Below are 21,121 nucleotides of genomic sequence, written 5' to 3'. Positions count from 1 at the left end.
AAGTACCGTTCACATGCAGTTGTGCAGATTATTGAGTGGAGCCACTTGTGCCAAAAATCCCAATTGACACACGTATCAGAAATAATGTCAAAAGAACGCTCCATAAACTCGAATAATATCGGCATATGTCACATGTCTTAAAACAACAAAGTATCCAAGTAGAATATGCTGTTGACATGACCTGATACCAAATTCTGAATGATAGTGGAATATGAATGTGCATGCAAATGTGCTGATGGACCAGATGATAAAGCCTTTGATTTCTCTCTGAACACATCAAGAACTGGGACAAATGGGACGCCATGACAACCTGTTGGCTCTCCCTGTATCTCAAGTCGTCTTTCTTCCTCTGACTGCCTGATGAACTCCCTCAATATGAACATCTCCATGTGGTTTCTGTCTGATTTGGTGGCTTCTCTCTTCCCACTGACTGTCTTTCATTTCTCCATGTTTGACTTTGATAGTATTTGAGTTTTTCTCCCTTTAACTCATCTGTGACTTTGCTCTGTGTATCTGTGTCTCACTGGTGAAAGAGGCAGTTTTCCTCATTTTTCAATGCTACTCAAAGCTATTCATTTCCATTTGAGGTTCAAAATAACATAGATTCTTGAGATCCTATGTAATTTAATTGCTCTATGCACTTCAATATGATTTTTTTTTAACCATTGTGGTATGGGGGTACGATTTCTCTCATAAGTTATAATTACATTTATAGATGTGTGTGTTATAATCCTATGCATTCACTGTAGCAGTGGGCAATCCAATGCAATAACCCTGTGATGACTACTCTGTGAAATTGGAGGTGGTGGGATGTGACCTTTGACAAGCAGATAAATCTGGGTGGGGCCATCGCTCGGCACCACCGATGTGCCCCTGAGCAAGGACCACTCCCTCGTTACCACAACTGAGGTTCCCCTTACCCTCAGCTGCTCCAGTGTAGCTGCTTAGTGGCCAGCAGATTAGACTGGTCGTGCTGGGTGGCGTCTGGGTGTGAGTGAATGTATGTGGTTGCGTGGGTGTGAACAAAGCGTTTGTAAAAAAAGAACACTGCTCTCAGTGATAATTCACTATTTGATTAAAGGTTTAAAAAACTACACAGAGCGGTGCAAGGTCTCTATAAAAAGATATTCAACATCGTAGCTTCCCAAATGTGAATCCAAACCATCTTGATCTCCCCCTGGTGGCTGGCTGCAGTACAGGTCATAAACCCCATCTCCTGTCAAATTATATGTTTAAGTATTTTTTCCCCAAAATGGTTTCTGTCATTTTAGGTTAGCTCATATTCGACCGGTTCGAATTCATAATATAGAGTAAAGACCAGCATCAGACTGAAGTAGTTTGCCTCCTGATCCAGCAGAGGGCGCTCACTGTCGCCCGCCCTCTCTAGCTATTTGTAAATTAAGCCGGTGATGTTTTCTGTGTTTTCTATGAATCATGACACCAAAGAATCTGAGAGAGAGTGTGTGGAAGTATTTATATATCTATATTTTATTGTTCAACATCTTCTGACTGCGATCATGGAGTGGGGAGGCTTTGAATATATCGATCTAATTGTGTGTCATGTCAAATTCGTCCAAACTCGATTTTTTAAAAACGTGTCAACGCTAGTTCTTATATGTCCAAGAGAAATGTCATGATTGACAACTGAGAATGGCTCTCGATTGGTCGATACCGTGGCTCCACTTCACAATCGCTACTGCAAAGATTCTGGCCCCAAACTATGTCAGACGGGCAAGATGGCAGCACCCGTATCCTGGACAATTAGGATTCGCTTTTGTGTGAGTGGGAAGAAGCGGAGACACGTCTATGGTTTAGAAAAGTGTTGATTTAGCTGTATCAGTATCTTTGTATTAGATATTAAAATTTTAATATTTAGTCTATCTCATGTATACGTGATCAGACACAAGATGGTGCAACAACAGAACACACGCAGGCAACAGCCAGTCCAGTTGTTAAATACTGAGAAATAAATCATTAGATTACAATGTTTTTTCCACTCTCAAATGGACTTAACATCAACAACACAAAGAATTATCTTTTTCAACAAGTACGTATGTGTGTTTATCTGCATGCCCACTAACACAAAAGTGTGTCTGTGTGTGTGCGCTGTTGTGTAGACGTAGTTGTAGGTCAGAGCTCTACCATTAATTATTGATAGAAGAAGGTGAGCGCATGTGCTGGCAGTAAGTGTTGCTAAGCAAGAGCTTTAGCGTGCCAGAGACGTCCGTGAGAGAGACAGGGAAAAACAAGTGAGAGATAGGAAATAGAAAGAATCAGAGCGAAAGAGTGATGGATTGATACGACCTGTAGCTGAGTGCAACTTTCTACCTGTTAACGAATAGAGACGGAAAGACAGAAAGAAGAGAGAGGGCAGGGAAAGAGATACCAGCAGAATTCTGCAGGAGAGCAAACCAAACTAGAAAACCAGCTTAAAGATCAGATCATAGGAAAAGTTGGTTTTAAGGCTGTGCGGTTTGGGATATCGTAGCAATATTTAACAAAGGACAAAAGGACAAATAGAAACCGTGAAGAGTCGGTCTGCTCAGTGTTGTGGCTCTGACGCTGTGGGTGATAGTCAGGATCAAAGATGATGGGCCGACAGGCTTATTTTTACCGGGTCCCCCCCCAGGAGCTCCATCGTCGGAACCAGCTCCAGGCCGATCCGGCCAAGACCAGGGCTCTGCAGACTGTCATTGATATGAAGGTAGGACTTCCAGCGATTGTGCAATAAAGAGGAGCAGGAAGCAATTTAAGTAATAACCTGCTGTATGATGAGTGTGTGATGCTGCAGCAGATCAGAGCTCAGCTTCATATATGTCAGGCTTTATATAACATCAGCCGTGTTTGCCAGTTTATCTACAAAGACATTGTCCGATCAGCGAGTTTAAGCTGTGATTGGTGTATTCTAATAAAAACTAGTTGTGACCTGGTGAAGGTGCAGGTGAAGTTTGTTCCCTCAGCTTTCTGATGTAGTTTGATATCAGCTTCATACCAACAAAACTTCAATTATAGATGAGCACTGGTGTAATGTGAGCAGTAGCAGTGGACCTGGCTCGGCTGTAAACGCAGACAAAAGCATACATGTAGGAATAATCGGAGGAACACTGCCTTATTGTTGCCTGGTGTCTGCGTGGCGGCCGTGCCCAAGTTAAGTCCATTATTGGCCCACGCCGAGTTGAGCACTTATTCAATTTGTTTCAAATGTCACATATGGAAGCTTTCACTCTCATCTCGGCCCTTTGAAGTCGTTAAAGCTGTGAAAAATGCAGTTGACTCCACATGTGTCTGTGTGCACACCCCCGCGCACACATGCTTAGTGCTTGTTCTAAATGTGGCTCCTTTACAGCGAAACCACAGTTATTTTTCACACATACTTTGTTATTTGTCTGCCCATTAACAAAGTGCACATGTGCTTGCCAGAGATGCCCACAGTGTTGTGAGTGCATGACAGAGGCAAACTTCAATCTGACTGTATTCATTAGAAAATGCAAGACGGAGATTGTCGGAGGAATCACACGTGGGAGATGTGCGCGAACTTTCCTGGGTGATGTTGAAGATGACGAGGAGATGTTCTCCTGCCATCGTTGTTCTGTGTCTTGTCACTGTTTCTCCAAGTTTGTGTTGCTGCTGCCTCTAAGTTGTGTATATTTGCGCTTTGTAATTGCAGAACACCAACCACCCTTTCTGTTTTGATCCTGACGTTATCTGGCAGGTACAGTAATGAGTTCTCACCTCTCGATTCTTCTGTAAACTCAGCATGGGCTGCAAGTATACAACGCTTTTGCTTCCCTGTGTGCCCATTATAAATTCCTTCTTGGTTGGAGTGCAGCACCATCGTGTACAGGAGTTTATGTTTCAGTGGTTTTGAGCCGCAGCCTTCATTACATGTATTCCTATTGTATTCTTCTGTATTTTCATTGGATTTGTCTTGTTTCTCTTCCTCTGGGTGATGTTTTCTTTTTCCACGCTTTACAGCAGAAAGAGATAGCGATCAGTTATTAAACATAGGACTTGGCTTATGATACAGAAGTCATCCTAAAGCCATGGAAGTGATTGAGCAGCGTAGTGTGTGTGGTCATTTGTGTCTCGTGCGTGCATGTGTGCTCTTTGCTCAAGGTGGAGCGATTCCCCTACATGCCTGAATGCCCTACCTTGACATTTGAATTTTTTCTGGGTAAACTTTGAAATTCAATGTCCTTGCATTCAGTTGATGTTGAATAGATTCCTGCTCGCCTGCTCTATGTGTGTTTAGGATGGTAACAACCTGTGTGCTCAGCAGGGCTGATGTCAGGGGATGTAATAGAGGTCAGATGCTTACATGCTGCCTGTGGTTTGTGCTGATGGCATCATGCAGGCTGTTTCCATTTATTCAATTACCTTCCTCTTCTCTTCCAAGGTTTAGCATTTAACGTATGTCTGATCCCATGCAGCTAAACAACCTCAGGACCTGTCCGTGACAGACCCTTCCATTCCCTCATAGATACTGCATCGGAAAACATCTTGGCTGCACACAAACTCTTTCCTAGATATTTCCCCCAATTTTCCAGCCATTCTAGTCAGATGTAGGACAATACATTAATAGGTTCTAATCTATTTACAGGATGCAAAGAGTTAATTTAGCTGTTTTTATATTTCCAAATGCCAAATGCTTATCAAAGTGACTCAGAGGTCAGTGGGTCAGGTCATTATTCTCCATAGTTAGTAGTTATGTTTAGTTTTGATGCAGCTCATTTAGTTAGTGTTGGCATCCATTCAGGTTTAGACAGGGTTTGTTTTAATGCCTCGGTAAAGAAGCTGTCTGTAATAATCGTACTTAAAATTCCTCTCAACTAATTCGTATACAATCCATCCAACCACCATTAGCAAATGGAAATTTGTGTGTCAACTTGACCGGGCCAATATTTTCTCTTCTCAACAAAGGGTTGTTGGCCTCATCTTTCCCTCCTCTTGTGCATGACATTTTAGAAAGAGGAATTGATAGATCAACATGACAGAGCATTAAGGTGAGCCTAAAAGCTTACATCTATGGTCAGCTCTTTCCTGACTCTTTGCCTGCCTACTGTCGCTGGTGCAGGACACCAAAATCTCATCCCTGGAGAGGAACATCAGAGACTTAGAGGATGAGGTCCAGATGATGAAGACCAGCGGCCTGCTGCACCCTGACGACAGGCAGGATGAGGTCAAGCATGTGGAGGTCTACAAGAGCCATTCTAAATTCATGAAGACTAAGGTAGAATGTCTCTGCTCGTCACTTGAGACGCCGCCGTGTTGCATGACCTCAATGATGCATGTTTGTCTTAATACCTTAATAACAACTGCATGAGAACCTGTTACGTGCATGTTGCATGGCTTTATTGCATGATAGTGGAGATGAAAGTGGATACATCTTCCTGCCAGACTATATGTTGCAGTTTGTTGTGTTTTTGCTTCATCAAGGCACTCAGACTCCTGTGTTGCATTAAAGGTTCAGTGTTTAGAATTTAGTGACATCTAGTGGTGAAGTTGCATGTTGCAGGATCCTGTACGGATCCTGAATAACGCTCACCTCACCCTCCCCTTCCAAACATGAAAGAGAACTTGTGTCAGCCTTCAGTTGGAATAAAAACTCAAAAGGTGTTTAGTTTGTCCAGTTTGGACGATTGTAAAAAACATGGCCGCCTCCGTAGAGAGGACCCGCTGGTCCCAATGTAAATATAAAGTATTTAAATATAAAGGTTCCATGTCTCGAGAAAAGAAAACAACAATTCGTACAATTTAGATGAAAAACACTAGTGAAAACATTACTAGGATTATTTTATATTCAATTTCTGCCAATAGATCCCTTTCACCAAAATCGTACCCACTGGATCTTGAATACCAAAAACTCCTACGCCTATAAAACTATTTCCTCAGTTCTTGTCTGCTTTACATACTTTACCTGTTTGATGACCAAGCCTTGTGCTTCTCTCTGTGATGGCTGACCGTTCGGAGGGAACACTATCAGCTTTCAGTGCAGCGTGTCTTTTTACTCCTCTAGCATTAGCTGGCAGAAAGAGCTTTAGAAATGCCTGACTACGATTTCCTCTGTCCCAGGCTACATAGTGTTTTTATTTATTGGGACATACCACTGCACACATAAGAATAAACTATGGATATGGTCCTGCAGAATTTATGTTGTAAAAAAAGGTGGTTTCAGGTTTCGCAGCGTTTCTAGCTGTGTGTCCATGACGGCAGAAGCTCTCCATGTGAAAATGTCTCATTAATGGCGCTCTTTGTAGGGCCCGTTTGTCATTGCATCGGGAGGGGGGGGGGACTTCCTGATGCCATCATAAAAGAGATGTTTTTTTATGAATGGGGCTCTGAGAGATGAATGTGAGCTTACAACGTACAGAGGACAGAGCTCTCTCCTCACCTGTGCCGCCCCGAGACGATAACGCATCACGGTGATGGCCCCTGGCTCACTCGCCCGTTTCTTGTCTTTCTGCGTACAGTCGCACAGAAACACAGAGAAGACAAGACAGATTCATTCTATATCCTTGAAGCGTTTAGGGTCCTGGTCTTTCAGCGGTGGTGGAGACCGGTGTTGAGGTGAAACTGTGATAAGAGGGAAACCAGAGAGGACAGGAGTCGCTGTCCTCTCTGGTTTCCTCTGTTGGCTTTGAACCACTCGAGCACATAAAGTGGCCTCTGAGTCGAGCTGGTGACTTTATTTAGGCAGAAACTCATTTCTTTATGTTTGTGAAAAATCAAAAGCCTCAGGTATGGGGGTGAGCAGGTGTCGCTTGCTGGCTGTGTGCTGTAGTTTAGTGGCTTGCTGTCTTCTTGTCTTTGTCTCTCTAGGAGCAGGCCTTGTCCCCATGTGTGTCTTCCTTCAGACCAGCTCCCAGCTTCGTCCACCCTACCCAACAGCCTTGGATCACAGAACAAGCAGAAGTACCCCTCTCATTAGTCTCTCATTATTTACTCAATTTTGCCTGATATCCTTGGAGTTCCCTCCTCCTTATTTCAACATTTTTTTGCCCACTCCATTTTCCCGCTTCTTTCCCTCACTGTCTTTCCATCCTCTCACCAGTCTCCGAGTTCCCATTTGACTCCACTTCACCTTTCGGCCCCTGCGTCTCCTATTGTCCCTTTTTCTCCCTGCTCTCTTGGGTTCTTTTCTCCTTCTTTGACTGAGGGTTTGCTCGGCCAAGCTCTGGTCCAAGCAGAATTCCCTTGTTATGAGGTGAACCCTGCTCACACACAATTAGAGAAATCTCTCCTCGCATCAGCTTTGTGCATTTTTGGCAGCGGTAGACCGATGCCAATCTTCCGCACAAAGCCAGCCTCAGCACACAGAAAAACCTCCCTCTGTTAGTGCATTTTGATTTCCTTTGTGGTTCTCTGTCCTGTCCTGTATGACCCTTCTGAAAACAATCTGATCTCTCAGCTTTGTGAGTGTAATATTGCTCTCCATAACTTTATCTGCCCGCATGTATGTTTTACCCTGTGGCTGTTTGGCTTGGTGTGTCCACAGAACAGACAGTATTCCTGGGACTCCCCTGAGTGAGGACTGATAGGGCTGGGTGATAATTCAATGTTACAATGTTTTAACCTCAATTCACAATTTCATGTCTAAATGTATGATACAAGTGAAGTTTTAACAAAATGTATCACAGCATCGAAAATATTGAGAGTTTCTTTTTTTTAAATGACAAAAGATAGAAAATGAGGTAACTATTAACTTATTAATTTTGCCCACTACTATATTAAATAGTGCATTAAATCCTCTTGTTGTATTCAAGGCAACGTGTGGTTTTATAATGCTTGCGTGTTTGTGTGTGAGTGTGTTTGCCTGAAAGGGAAAAGACGTATTTTTTCTCTCTTTTGAACGTTTTTTGTTACCTGCAGGTATCAGTTCACTGGAAGAGGACAAGATATATCATAACAAATGTGTTCATGTGTGTGTGTGGCTGTGATTGGCAGATAGAGCAGCAGAAGCAGGAGCTGAACAGGAAGGAGACAGAGATGCAGACCCTGCAGACCAAACTAGAGACACTGACCAATCAGAACTCGGACTGCAAGCAACACATCGAGGTGCTCAAGGAATCACTCAGCGCCAAGGAGCAACGTGCAAGCACTCTGCAGACAGAGGTCAGTGTGCAATCGCACAACACAGACACACACACACACACACCAGTTACACACAGATAACACTCACAAATACACTCCCCCTGATGCACAGAGCCACTCCAACATTCGTGAAGATACAAACACCCTCATATGGATGTGGCTGCCTGAAAATGTCTGTAGATCGCTGCAATAATAACAGGAGCCATCAAGGGCCATAATATGTTATGGGTCTTAATCACTTTCTCTGACATTACATTGATTATAAAATGTATTGGATTGTAGTATGTATGCTTCCTGGTTTAAACTCTTTGTTTGACTAAGAGCAAAAAGCTTTGGAGGGGTCTGGCATTACCCAATGAAGAAACCAATTCTGGGGCGGATCTGGATAAATGGGCAGATCCAGGATTTAACATGGCACGATAGGGCATTAGCCCTGGCGGAGGTATGTGCTCTCCGAGTGCCCTTCGGGCTGTAGTCTGGGGTCAGCAGAGAACATTTGCTGCTAGATTAATGCTGGCACATTAACAGTGATGTTTATCATGTGGACCGTTCATGGAAAAGTAGCCTTGATGAACAGGTTTCATGCACAGATACTTGAGATATGTGAGAGGATAAGAGGTCATCGCAAGAACACTCATGCAAGGACCTCCAGTGCATTACATTTGTTGGCAGATACACAACATCAGGAACTTAAGGGGAAACTGTGCAGCCGTGAGCCCACCAGGGGGCTTCCACGTGTGGGCGGGTCGGTCAGAAGGCTGGAGAAAGCTGGCAGCTTTTGTTCTTCATCTTTGAATATGTTTTTTCAACTCTATGACTCTTATGATTTTATCACTGCTGTTAGGAATGGAGGTGCGTTGCATGCTGGGATTTGGAGGTGTGCATCTGTGTGTGTGTGTGTGTGAGGTGGTGGGGGGGCGATGGAGATCATTTAGCATTTTTCTCCATCACACTCTGGACCTGGAACTGATACTTTAGATCTCTTTGTGTTCGGCAGTTTGAGAGCGGCCCGCTAACTATGTCCACTCATCATTACAGGAAGCAATTTGGGCCAAAATTAGGCCTAATTGTCCATACATGTGCAAGGAATTTTGGCCCTCGCAGTTCGCTGAATACATCATACTTAAAAGAATTGCTTTTCAGTGGGTGGTGTTTTTTATGTGTGTGCTTGTTTGTGCTTGTGTGTCCAACTGAGATCACGTGTGAATAAATGTGTGTGTCCTTTTGTGGTACGTGTAACTTTATGGCAAGATCAGGACACGTGTTACCTCATCAGTTTATGATTTGCCCTCCGATAACCCCCTGAAAGAGAGAGAGGGAGATAAAAGGGTTCTGCAGGCTGTGGTTCACTATGACGTCGCCTTTGTTCGCACTTTTGATAAATTCTGGTAATTCGGGGCCTCGAGGGCTTAAAGTTCTCCGTCTCTACCACAGATTTCCATTAATTTAATTCCAGAGTGGCCACATAATGTGTAATAATAAAATATAATATTTATATAATAAAGACATTATTTCAAAACAATAATCTACAACCTGCTTTCTAGTATGTAATGGATCTCTATATTTTTGCTTCTCAGATTTTTCGACTCATGTCATGTTGTGCTTGTTATATCGGTTGTGGTAATAAGTCGTGAATATGCTCGGGACCAGAGTTACCGGGTACAGTCACTGTGTATAAAGATGGAAGACATGACAGTTTCCAAACATTGAAGCCAAAGCACCTCGATGGCCCCCTGGTGGCTGGCTTTAGTATAGGTCATAAATCCATCCTCCTCCCTGTTAGTGGACGGGACATGGACCGGACTAAAAAGTGAAAGTAAACATCAAATAATTATTTTTTTCGGTTAAGTTTGGTTTTAATTAGTTATTTGATGATATAAAAACAGAATGTAACATGACGCTTGACCGCTGAGACTGAGCTTGGTGAGCATGTGTATCTATAGGAACCTGGATACTGTTTTTTGGGCTTCATTTCTGGGTTGTCGGAGGAAGTGGAGATGTACAGTTATTACAAAACCTTTCCGAAACACAGTTGTTCAATGGGGCCGTGGATTTTAGCCAGTAAGACACTAGGGTCGATGTTTTCAGGGGGGTTTTTTGTATTTAAATGGAGACATGTACAACTTAATTCTTTTAGAGTGTGTTGGTTGAAGACAGGTTATGAGATGTTTCATCATGTTGGACCGCTCTTTGAAAAGAAACCGACCTTGTGATTCTGAAACATGTCAGGGAGAGATATCAGTGTCCACCTTCACCGACGGCTAAGACGATGGTTCCGTTGTTGTTGAGAGATTTCTCTGCCAAAGTGGAAATGATGCCCGTGTATGTTATCTGTCTGTTAATATGTTTATGCATTAACATATGGGTGCATGACAAGATACTGTTTGACAGTACAGTAGTGCTCCTGACTCAGTGTGTTCTGCGACCTGCCCTGTCGTCACTTCTCCTAGGCTACAGCAGTCCACTCATACAGTCACACACACACACACACTAACACACACACAGTCACACACATGCTGACTTTGCTGATTACTAAACTCTCATCCCCAATCTGTAGTTTTTTCCTGCAATTGACATTTTCTCCCCACTTGGGAACGGCTAAGGTTTCCTGGAATAAGTGGGCAGAACAGAGGATGGGTAGAGATACTGAGTGAGCACGAGGCCAGCCATGGTTCTGCATTCCTCTGCTCTCCGTCAGTCAGAGAGCAGAGGATCTCTCTTTTCACCTCATTCCTTCCATCCAATCATTATTACTTCATCTCCCCCTCGGCAGTTTGATTCAGCTTTCTCTCATCTCATTTAAAATTGCTCAAGAGCAACATGTTTGATGCTTTTTGTCCAACTCATGACTATTGGCCCAGCATACACCCTCCTCCCTGTGTGTGTGTGTGTGGTAGGTTTCATCATAAATGACAGTGATTGGTACAGTAGTCCTCTTCCCCAGAGACAGGCCGGTGTGTCCCGGACCCGAGGAGCAGCTTCATCTCCCAGACACTTGTCTCTAAAAGCAATTCACATCAGGACGGGACTGAGCGTGGACTGGCTGCTGAACAGAGCAGGCACTGTGAGCGAGGGAACGAGAAAGTGGAGGTGTACTTATTTGTCAGTCAAAGTAAAGGACAGCTTCTAAATGGGCGTGATTGAATCTGTCTCCACATAGCTGGAAAATGTGGAAAATAATGTGTGTGTGTGTTTGTGTGTGTGTGTGTGTTGCACGTCTGTGGAAATTGAACCCGTTTAATACAGTAGGTGTGTGTGTCTTTCCTGCCTCGATCAGGACAATGCGGGGCTGTAACTATGATCCAGCAGATCAGGTAACCTATCAGAGACCTTCCTGCATTTTTAACCAGCCAGCGCTAAAGGAACAAGCCACAACTCAAGGGCTCGCAGGTGCTCAGACTGTGTTTAGTTTTCTTTGAGAACAGAATTTGGAAAATAAGGAGGTTTGACTAAAGAGGGCAAATCAGAATTTGGGCCTGTTTGTTATTATATTATTCAAGAAAGAAGGAAACTAATGGAAATGGATTTTCCCGATTATTATTATACTTTTTTTAGGTAAAATATGATAGTATTATTTTAGATGGTTGTCATCGCATTGTCATTTATTATCTGCTTGAACCTACAGTGATACATTTAAATGACAGATTTACAGTACACTGTTAACCTCAAGAGCTCATTTGATGAAACCAACTGCATTAAAAACTTGTTTATTTTAATGAAGACTCATTTTAACTTAAATCCACTAAAAGCTAAAATTGCCTGCAATTCAAATATTTAAATTGGGGATTTTCTTTTTTTTTCGGGAATTTGAATTTGGTGTGTCAGCTTACCTCCAGCTACAATCAACACCACATACTGAATAGGGTTAAGATGTTGTTGATGCTCTTTGAGTATTGCAGGTACAGTTTCTATAAAGACACATTTACCTGACAATGCTGCTTTTTAAAATGATGCCGGCTTTCGGTGGGTTCAAGTGATGAGAAGCCAGGTTTAGGCCTCATCTTCTTGAAGGCCAAGGACTACAACAAAAATAAGTTTGAAGGCATTCTCATCATCAATAACCTCACAGTGTGAAAGACAAGAAATAAAGGACATGCAGTGATATTACCAGATAACATTTGTAAATATTTAACTGGTATACCAATGTTTTTATTTGCACAATTTGACTAGAATTAATATTGAAGGGATAGTTCACCCAAAAACGGAAATTCACTCATTATCTACTCTCCACTATGCCGATGGAGGGGTGGGTGAAGTGTTTGAGTCCACAAAACACTTTTGGAGTTTCAGGGGTAAACAGCATTGCAGCCAAATCCAATACAATTGAAGTAACTGGCGACCGATTCTTCAAACGTAAAAAACAACTGAGAAAAACCTAATATGCCTCCAAACTGCTCCTGTGGTGTCATCCAAGGGTTCATAAAACCCAGCACTTAAATTTGACTCAAAGCTGTGGTCGCCCTTTACTTCAATTGTATTGGATTTGGAATTTGCAAAACTTTTTCTGGCCTGTCCCCCTTCACAGGCTGAAAAAGATCCTGCCTCCATCTCAAATGTTTCATTATTATAAAAAAGTCCCAAAATGGGATCCAAGTAAAATTTTGGTTTGACTCGGATTGCAGTTTTTTTTTCTATCATAAAAAAGGAAATATAAACCCTTTCACTGCAGATTCCAATTCTGGTTCCAATGCCAATAGAACCAATTCTTTTGCATGAATATGTCTTTGGGCTGGTGCACACTGTATGATAATCGGGCTTGGTCGGAGTGGGGGACAGTGTGAGGGGTTTATAAAATAATCTAAATACTACTGATTGATCGCGAATCATAAATATGTATGATATATGTATTATATTACGAAACTGAAAAAGCAGTTCAATTTGTCATAAAGTCTGTGGTCTCCCATGTTTTTTAAATCGGTTAAGAGTTGGAAATCCCCTAGTGAGCACCAGCCTTTGTGTTTTTTTATCACTATCTCTGCTGTCTTATTTAGTTGGAACTCAAAGTCCTTGAGAGTCACATGATTTGAGTTATTACCCTCAGTCTTTGGCTGCAACAAATCATGTTGCATTTAATGTCTTTTGCAAGTCATTAGTTGAGGTTTCCATTTTGTGAAGGTCCATAAACTTTGCAGGTGGCCACTTACCCACATGGGGGAAACCCAGACATGAAGTGGGCGGAAGGTGTTTCAGTCAAAGCCTGAATCAGGAACATAACACGGCCATGATACTTTGTTCCTCACCGAATGCTCTCAGACGTGTTAGAAGCAGCACGCCGTCAATGCACATTTTGCAATGTGGCAACATGTCCGTGTTTACAGAGAACACAGTCTGTGGTTATTCAATTTAACTTTCTCAGATGTGACCTCAAATATCTCGTGTTCTCTTTCATCACCGGCGTTGGCTGTGCGTCTGCCAGAGGACCTCCGCTGAGTTTTGATTCTGAGGTTGAGGTGTAATGACTCGGAGAAGATATAAATTACTCAAAAGTGACTTGTTAACATCAGCCGTAGCGACAGTGATGGATGGGGGGGGAAAACAAGAGGAAAAATATCACCAAAAAAAAAAGATTCTGGATAGGGAGAGGGAAAGAATCAAGGATAGATGGAGCAACAGGAGGAAGTGAGAAGTGAGAGAATAGAGTTTCTTGATGGATGTAGGAGGCTGTGGGCTTTTGTCAGTGAGTGATGTGATGGTACAGTGTGTTGTGGTCCCTGCTGGACTGTTTTTGTTGATCTTTCCTTGTTCTCTGTGCTGATTGATGGTCAGTATAGGTAGTGAGGCGGAGAAGAGATGTGGTCTCAGCCTGGTTACGCTCCACCCTGGACTCTCCTCCCGCTGTGTTCTCTCTCTCTGTGTCTTTCTTTCTGCCTCATTCCCTTTGGCTCCCTTTGTCCATATTTTCTCTTCTTTCATACAACCTTCCTCCATCTGTCATCTCTCCCCACATTTTGTCACCTACCTCCCCCTTTTCCTCTGTCAAACGCTCAGCCGCCATCTGTCGATACCACCACAATCGAGGGCGAATAACATAGGTGAGAACTTGATGAACTCACGGAGGAGGACAGTGAGTTTGTTGGCTTATGTAAATGGGAAACAGTTCCCGTTTTGAGCTGACCACTAATTGTCAAGCTCACATTTAAACCCTGGACCTGTTGTGATGAGTCCCCAACCACTGCAGACCATTTTTAATATGACCTCATCTGAACTGCGCTGACCACGGTCACCAATTCTCAGACCCAGCAGCTTGCTCCCAGGTTCCTGGGGTGCTGTGGTTTGGGATGCAGTGTGAGTAGCAAAGCGTCAGAGCCCCCCAGAACAAACATGGCACGGTCCAAAATAAAGCCCCCGCGAGTTCTTCAGAGGCCATGTGGAAAAGCCATAAAGTGGAGTTATAGGGGTCAGAAGGGGGATGAGATATTTAATGGTTTACGCAGGGAACGAGGTAAATATGTGCGCGACTGAAAGGGCCGACAAACATGAGCGTGTGCACAACGTTACTTGTCCATATGCACATAAAACGCACATTAGTGTGCGCATACCACATGCTTCGGCGCAACTCGTGCGTTAAGTTCGAGGACTATGGGGCCATTATTGAAGCAGAACTATTTACAAATGGGAGCGGAGGGTTGTGTAACTGTATCTCAAACCATGTGTGCATAATCAGATTTGTGAATGTGTACAGGAATCTGCAAATGTGTTTGCAGAATCAATTTGTGCATAATGAGATTTGTAAGTTTCCATTAAAAAAAATATTTAGAAATCTGTTGTGTAATCGATAATGATTTTTAAATGTTGACATTGGCTGAAAGGACAAAATGTTACAGTGAGAAGATCTTACCTGAAGCGACGCTTGTTAATTGTACCCCAACTGCGTCACACTTGGCAAACTTACAGTGAGGATACATGTCCAGCTTTCAGAATAACAGTATATACACATGACTAAGATTCATTTGATTATAATCTCAGGATGTATAAAATACCTGTTTTTGTAAAGTGAGAAAAATAACAGAATAAACTCACCATCGCTTCAGGTCATTTGAATACATTTACCGTAAATGTCAGAATATGGGTGCACTCCAAATACAAATCTGATTATACACAGGTGGATTGAGATACAGTTACATTACTCTCCACTAACATGTATTCATTGTTATGATACAGTAATGATCCTACAGAGGAGAGTGAAGGTCAATTTCATTTGTGTGATGATTTATCCCACATGGAGGTCTTTATTTTTTCTACATTTTGAAACAAAACAAAAACACACATAAATGCAGAGGGTAATGAAGGCTTTGCTTGGCCTGCTGTCAGTCAGCGGCTGGTTAACCAGGGCAGTGAGTTGATGGAGACAGCCAGGAACAATACGCTTCTTTGTTTTTATCCTGACCTCATCTTCTTCAGGGTCACGCTGCTTTAACCTCTAATTCTGTCCACATATAGACACATGCACAGGCAAACATACAAAATTACACTTTGAAAATATCAACCAGAAGTAGTTTTCTCTCCCACAAATTCAATCAAAATGTCTTTTTGAATAATGATTGAACAAGGGAAAAGTAGAAATACAGGACTCGACTCTCCTCTCCTCTCCTCTCCTCTCCTCTCCTCTCCTCTCATCTCCTCTCCTTTCCTTTCCTCTAGACAGTTAGATAAACCATGCTGGGATCTGAGGAGTCCTTAATTATGCATTAATTACATATGATGAATGCAATTGTTTGATTATACTCAGAGGAGTTTGCTGGAGTTCAGTAAAATCTCCATTTTATGTTTGTCACCTATGTACATGCATGAACCGTCACGCATGCAGCAGTGTAGTGACAATGAGTGACAACAATTTAAAAGTTTATTCTGGAGCCTTGACTTTTTCAAACACTGTTCATCCACTCAATGTCTATTGTGAGTGTTTTTTATCAAGCAGTTGTTTCACTTGTTGGTCAAGATCCTGCTACAGACTGTATCCTTCCCCACGTGTTCGCCAGAGTGACTCTTCACTGCGGTCTGACAGGAAATGGATTCGCTGGAAACAGGATGTAGCAACTGGCGTGTGGAGCTGGAAATGATCAGGAAAAATAATCAAAGAAGGAGCAAGTGTTAATGAGGGGGAACGCCTGCAGCGTCTCTTCCTTTATATGTATGTGTGTGGGTTTATGTGTTGGTATGTGTGTGTGTGTGTGTGTGTGTGTCTCTGCTGGAGGACGTAATGATGATGGATGGAGGGCGAAAGAGGGATTGAGGCAGCTGCGTACAGTGTGATGGTACCCGGAGTGAGTCCCCTCCATTTTCTGTGTCGTATATCCATCCACTGCCACAATACCCAAAGCATGGCATGATCGACTTTTATGCTTTAGCAGAAAACGTTCATTCATTCCATTGACAAAGATCCTTTTGTCGGTGGATCCTGGGAGTTCTTTGCGTGAGTATGTGCCCTTGTCTTTTTTCTTTTTCCTGTGCTTTCCCATGTTCTCTCTATAGCCTGTGGGCAGACAGCTGTGTTGCCATGGTTTTATCAACAGATGTTGCGGCGCACGATGAGAATGTGCCCCACTCTCCACCCCGCAGCCCCCGCTGTGAGGCAGTTTACATCCGCTTATTATCCCGAGCCGGCCCTGAGGTGATCCGTCCATTATATGATTCCTAATCAGAGCTCTGACTGCTGCCTCATCCCAGGCTTTGATGGCACACCTCAAATGACACCCAGCCCACGCCCCAGGACAGGGGTCGCCCCTTATTTCCGCAGCGATCAGCCCCAGTGTCGTCATGTCTGGCGTGGCCGGCTCAGGTGGAGAGGAAATCCTCTGTGTGCATGCATGTGCTTGTTTATACAGTATGGGTGTGTGTGTGTGTGTGTGTCTGTGTGTGTGTGTGTGTTAAATGTGAGAATCAGCACAGGGTATCCAGGAAGCTAAACTTGCTCTGTGAAGTCTGCCATTCTTGCATTTGACATTACAACTTCCACCTGCACCTGTGTGCACTCACATGAGTGTATTCATATGGAAAAAGAAACCCTCTTCAGGATTTTGAACCTTGTAACTATGAACAGTGACGTCTAGTAGAGGTTCCTATTGCCTCATCAGGAAACTATGGATCATTTAACACCACTCCCTCCCACAGCTGTGTGAGCAAAAGGTGCCCACAGTCAGGTGTTAATACACATCTGTGTCAGGCGGTGCAGTGATAATGTATAAATTCCCCTTTTAATGACTGGATTGGCCATCTTTCTTTCATTGTATCATTATATCCTTCCCCATTATATCAGAATGTGTTGGCTTCTCCTTGATGCATTTACTTCACCTAAAAGAGATATTTGATTCATTATAGCTGCTGTGGGAAACTCTCTGGTGGTCTAACATCATCCTGAAATGAAATAGCTTTCTTTCTTTCAGTGATACAGTCCAGACTTTGCCGCATTGATGGCTAGACAAACACGAATTAGTTCAATATTATGTCATAAATTTAGATGATTCATTATATAGCACAGATCTTTAAAAAGGTTAAATCTAATGGCTGCCCTTTGCTGTATTTACACAGGCTTGGTTGGACGTCATACAGCCAGAGAAGTGAATCGCTCACACAGCTGTGTGTGTAGTGCACCACAGCAGCCTGAACTGATGCAGCTGATGGAGTGTGTCCGAGTTCAGATGCCAGATCCACTCCACTCCAGGGATTTAAGAACTTTAATGGTGGTGTTGTCAGCTCAAGTGTCAGTCAAACTTTAACTTTGAACAGGGATGCAAAAAATTGTATAGCTCATGAGTGTGTGTGCGTATCTGTGTGTGTTTCAATGGGTGTGTTTCCATGTGTGAAGGTCAGAACAGTTAGATTGGGACTTTACTTGCAACATTGGACTCCCAGGTGGCTGAGTGAGTGTGCAACTGTTCGTGTGCAAGTGTTGGTGCATTCCCAGGCCTTTTCTGTGGTCTCCCCATCTTCTCTAGTTCTGCCGTTTTGACTGTGGTCGACTCATATAATCCGTGTGTTGTTTATTGCCGACCACAGCTGACGCTGGGCTCGATACCTTTGCAGATTTGCCTGCCAGAAAAACTTTTATGATGAAATGTGAGGCAGGAAAAAGGGAGGTGAGGACAAACAGAGAAGCTGTTTTCTTTAAGCCTCTGTTTTACTTTGCTAACCAGTGTCCAGAATACACATTTGGCTGTGATTGCGAGCATGAGAGAGGAAGTCGAGGAGAATGACAGAGTTTATGTATTTGTGTGCATGATTGCATATTTGATCGCAGTTACTTGCATCTGTGCATGAAGAAAAACATACATGTGTGTACGCACACCTCGCTGGTTATTAATTTGAGACTGTAAATCTCGATAATTTAATGAAATCCCATGTATTGCCAATAATTAATAGTTTTGCAACCGCAGAATCTTGAAAACATATCAAGGTCATTTTTTAAAATGATATTGTGCTGAGTGAGGGACTGGAAAACTGAAGTGAGGTTATGGGGGATGACGGGGTGATGTTTTTTTAATTCTTCTATTTAAAGGGAATGCCTCAATGCAATCGCCAAAGTCCTTTGGACGGCTGGACAGCAGTGGGCCCCTCTTCGTCTCCCCCTCACCTTCCTCTTTCTTTTTCTCTCTCATGCACTTATAAAAAGCAGTGATTATAAAACGGACTGTAGTCCCTAGTGTCCAATTGTGAAGTCAGAATGAGTACCGCAGTTGTCCCGGAGACTGTAGGAGTTGCATGTTGTCTAAAATTTATTGGAACACAAATCCACACAGAAATGCACGAACCTACAAAGCCATATGTGGGTCTTTCCCAGCGACAACCCGGCTTGAGGGATTTCTCGCACCGACATATCACTTTGTCTCGCCGCAGGACCCGCACCTTTAAACGCCAATAGGAAAAACTCCCGGAGCGCTCGGAGCACGGCTGGAGGGACGGGGGTGTTGATGGAGAGGCAGAAGTGGCCGTGTGAGAGAGAGAGGTGCTGTTGGAAGAGGACATGGAGAAGAGGGGGGGGGGGGGAAGAGGTGGGTGGGTGGGAGGAAAATTGGAGAGGAAATTGAAGGAGAAGAGAGAGGTTAATCACTACGACTTGTTAGCTGTCCATCATCTCAGTGTGCGTGCCAGCTGATAAAGCCAAACATTATTTCCTGTGACAGACCTGCTGATGCGGCGGCAGCTGAGGCCGGTGGCGGAGCAGCATGTCAGCGGTGTTGATGTGCTCAAGTCAAATGATCTCCGACAGTCTCCATCATCTCTACCCACCGTCTTTTCACTCTTTCATTTATCTCTCCTCAAGCTTTCACCCTCACGCGTCTCCGCCCTTTCATCCCTCGCTCCTCATCTGTCCTCCTCCTCTCTCCGTGTACTGTGTCTGGCAGCAATGAGCACTTTAAGAGGGTATTAGCAGGGCGTCTGTACAGTACTATCACAGCTTAGAGGGCCAGCGCAGGTGAGACAGCAGGGATTTCCTGTTAGGCCTCTCTGCTACATTCTTGCTAAATTGCTCCTTGCCAGGTGGGGTTAGAGGGGGGGGGGGGGCTCTTTCTCTCATGTCTCACATACACACCGACTAACACGCATGCACGCACAGTTCTGCTGCAGCACATGGGCATCGGCACAAATCAATGTGCGGGCACTAACGTAATGTTCGTTCAGAGGATTAGCGGTGTCACTGGTGTGGGCTTTGTGTGTGTGCCAGTGTTGGAGTGGTGAAGACAGAACAGGGCTCAGTTCAGACTCTGGTTGTCGGCCAGAGAAGCAATATGAGATAAATTCTTCACCATCTTACACCTGGGAGTCCTGGACTGCCTCTAATGCTGCTACTTGAGAGGAGCCTCTGTGTGTCTGAGCACTCTCACTTCACACACACACACACACACACACAAACACACAAAAGGAGGTAGGAAGTGTGATCCAAACACAGCCCTCCTTCTGTAGTTCTTGCCATTTCTTTAGTTATTTATGCCCCGCTATTTTTTTAATGCTAAATATGAAATCAGAAATGTTACTATTTAAACAAGTCTGTGGCATCATGGTGCAGTAGTTAGAACTGATGCATCAGGAGGAGGTTGTGGTTTGCACTGGGTCTTTCTATGTGGAGTTTGCCTGTTCTCCACGTGTCTGCCCGTGTTCTCCATGTGTCCACGTGGGTTTTTCTCCAGATAATCCAGTTTCCTCCCTCAGGCCAAAAACATGTAGATTGAAGTTAGTTTAATTGGAGACTCAAAATTCTCTGCATGTGTGAAAGTGAGTGTAGATGTATATTCACAATATCTGTGTGTGTTGGCCCTGCGTTACACTGGCGACCTGTCCAGGTTGTACCGCGACTCTCACCCAATGTCTCCCCCCCCCCCCCCCCCCCCCCCCCCCTTGTGACCCTCAAGAGAATAAACTATAATGGACGACCTGGATTTTTTAAAAATAAAACACCAAGTAGATGTACATAGAGTATCACAGGAAAAGGAGGATGCATTTTGTCGTTACGGAGAGAATGTCTTGGTTGTTTCCCAGTGCCTTCAGTCTTGATGGTAAACTAATTGCGCCCCTATGTCGATCTTGTCTTCCAACTATCCGAAAGAAAGACAATAAGTCTACCTACCAAAATGGTAACATATTTTGTGGAATCATTTTAATGTCAGAATCATCCATTGTCTCTATTGCTGATCATTTGAGGGTCGCGAGTGGAGCTGGAGCTCATCCAGACTTTGGGAGAGAGACGTGGGTAAAACCTGGAAAGGTCCTCAGCATCGCAGGGCCAACACACATAGAGACAAATTACCATTCACACTCATATTCACACCTACGCTCCATTTATAGTCTACAGCACTATATAATTTTTTATAGCCTACTTTTAGCTGTGCTTAACAGTGCATCATATTTCATATTCTCGTAATAGGGTTTTCACTCTCAATATGCAAACTACCTCGAGCTGTCAAATAAAGTAACTGTATGAGAGTAAAATGTATAATAGTTTCTCTCACTATTTTCCATAAAGTACCTCAGATTAGTATTTAAGTGCTGTAGCTTTGTAAATGTACCTAGTTCCTTTCCATAAGTGGCTCCTACA

General features: G+C 43.4%; 1 protein-coding gene across 4 annotated transcripts in view; it reads left to right on the top strand.

Moving 5' to 3' along the window:
- LOC117764694 (ERC protein 2-like) overlaps nucleotides 1-21,121 on the top strand; it is a 149,905-nt gene that overhangs the window by 12,558 nt on the left and 116,226 nt on the right. For 2 of the 4 annotated variants that reach the window (XM_034590676.1, XM_034590674.1), the window contains 3 exons: nucleotides 3,668-3,712; nucleotides 5,075-5,230; nucleotides 7,945-8,112. In XM_034590676.1, the coding sequence (XP_034446567.1) occupies nucleotides 3,668-3,712; nucleotides 5,075-5,230; nucleotides 7,945-8,112 (369 nt within the window). Of the gene's footprint in view, nucleotides 1-3,667; nucleotides 3,713-5,074; nucleotides 5,231-6,819; nucleotides 6,913-7,944; nucleotides 8,113-21,121 lie in introns of all 4 variants that reach the window. The other 2 variants (XM_034590673.1, XM_034590675.1) reach the window with 2 other exon arrangements.

This window comes from Hippoglossus hippoglossus, chromosome 7, assembly GCF_009819705.1.
Source record: "Hippoglossus hippoglossus isolate fHipHip1 chromosome 7, fHipHip1.pri, whole genome shotgun sequence".
NCBI lineage: Eukaryota > Metazoa > Chordata > Actinopteri > Pleuronectiformes > Pleuronectidae > Hippoglossus > Hippoglossus hippoglossus.
The sequence above is the reverse complement of the archived record's forward strand: the minus strand, read 5'-3'. Positions and strand labels throughout refer to the sequence as shown.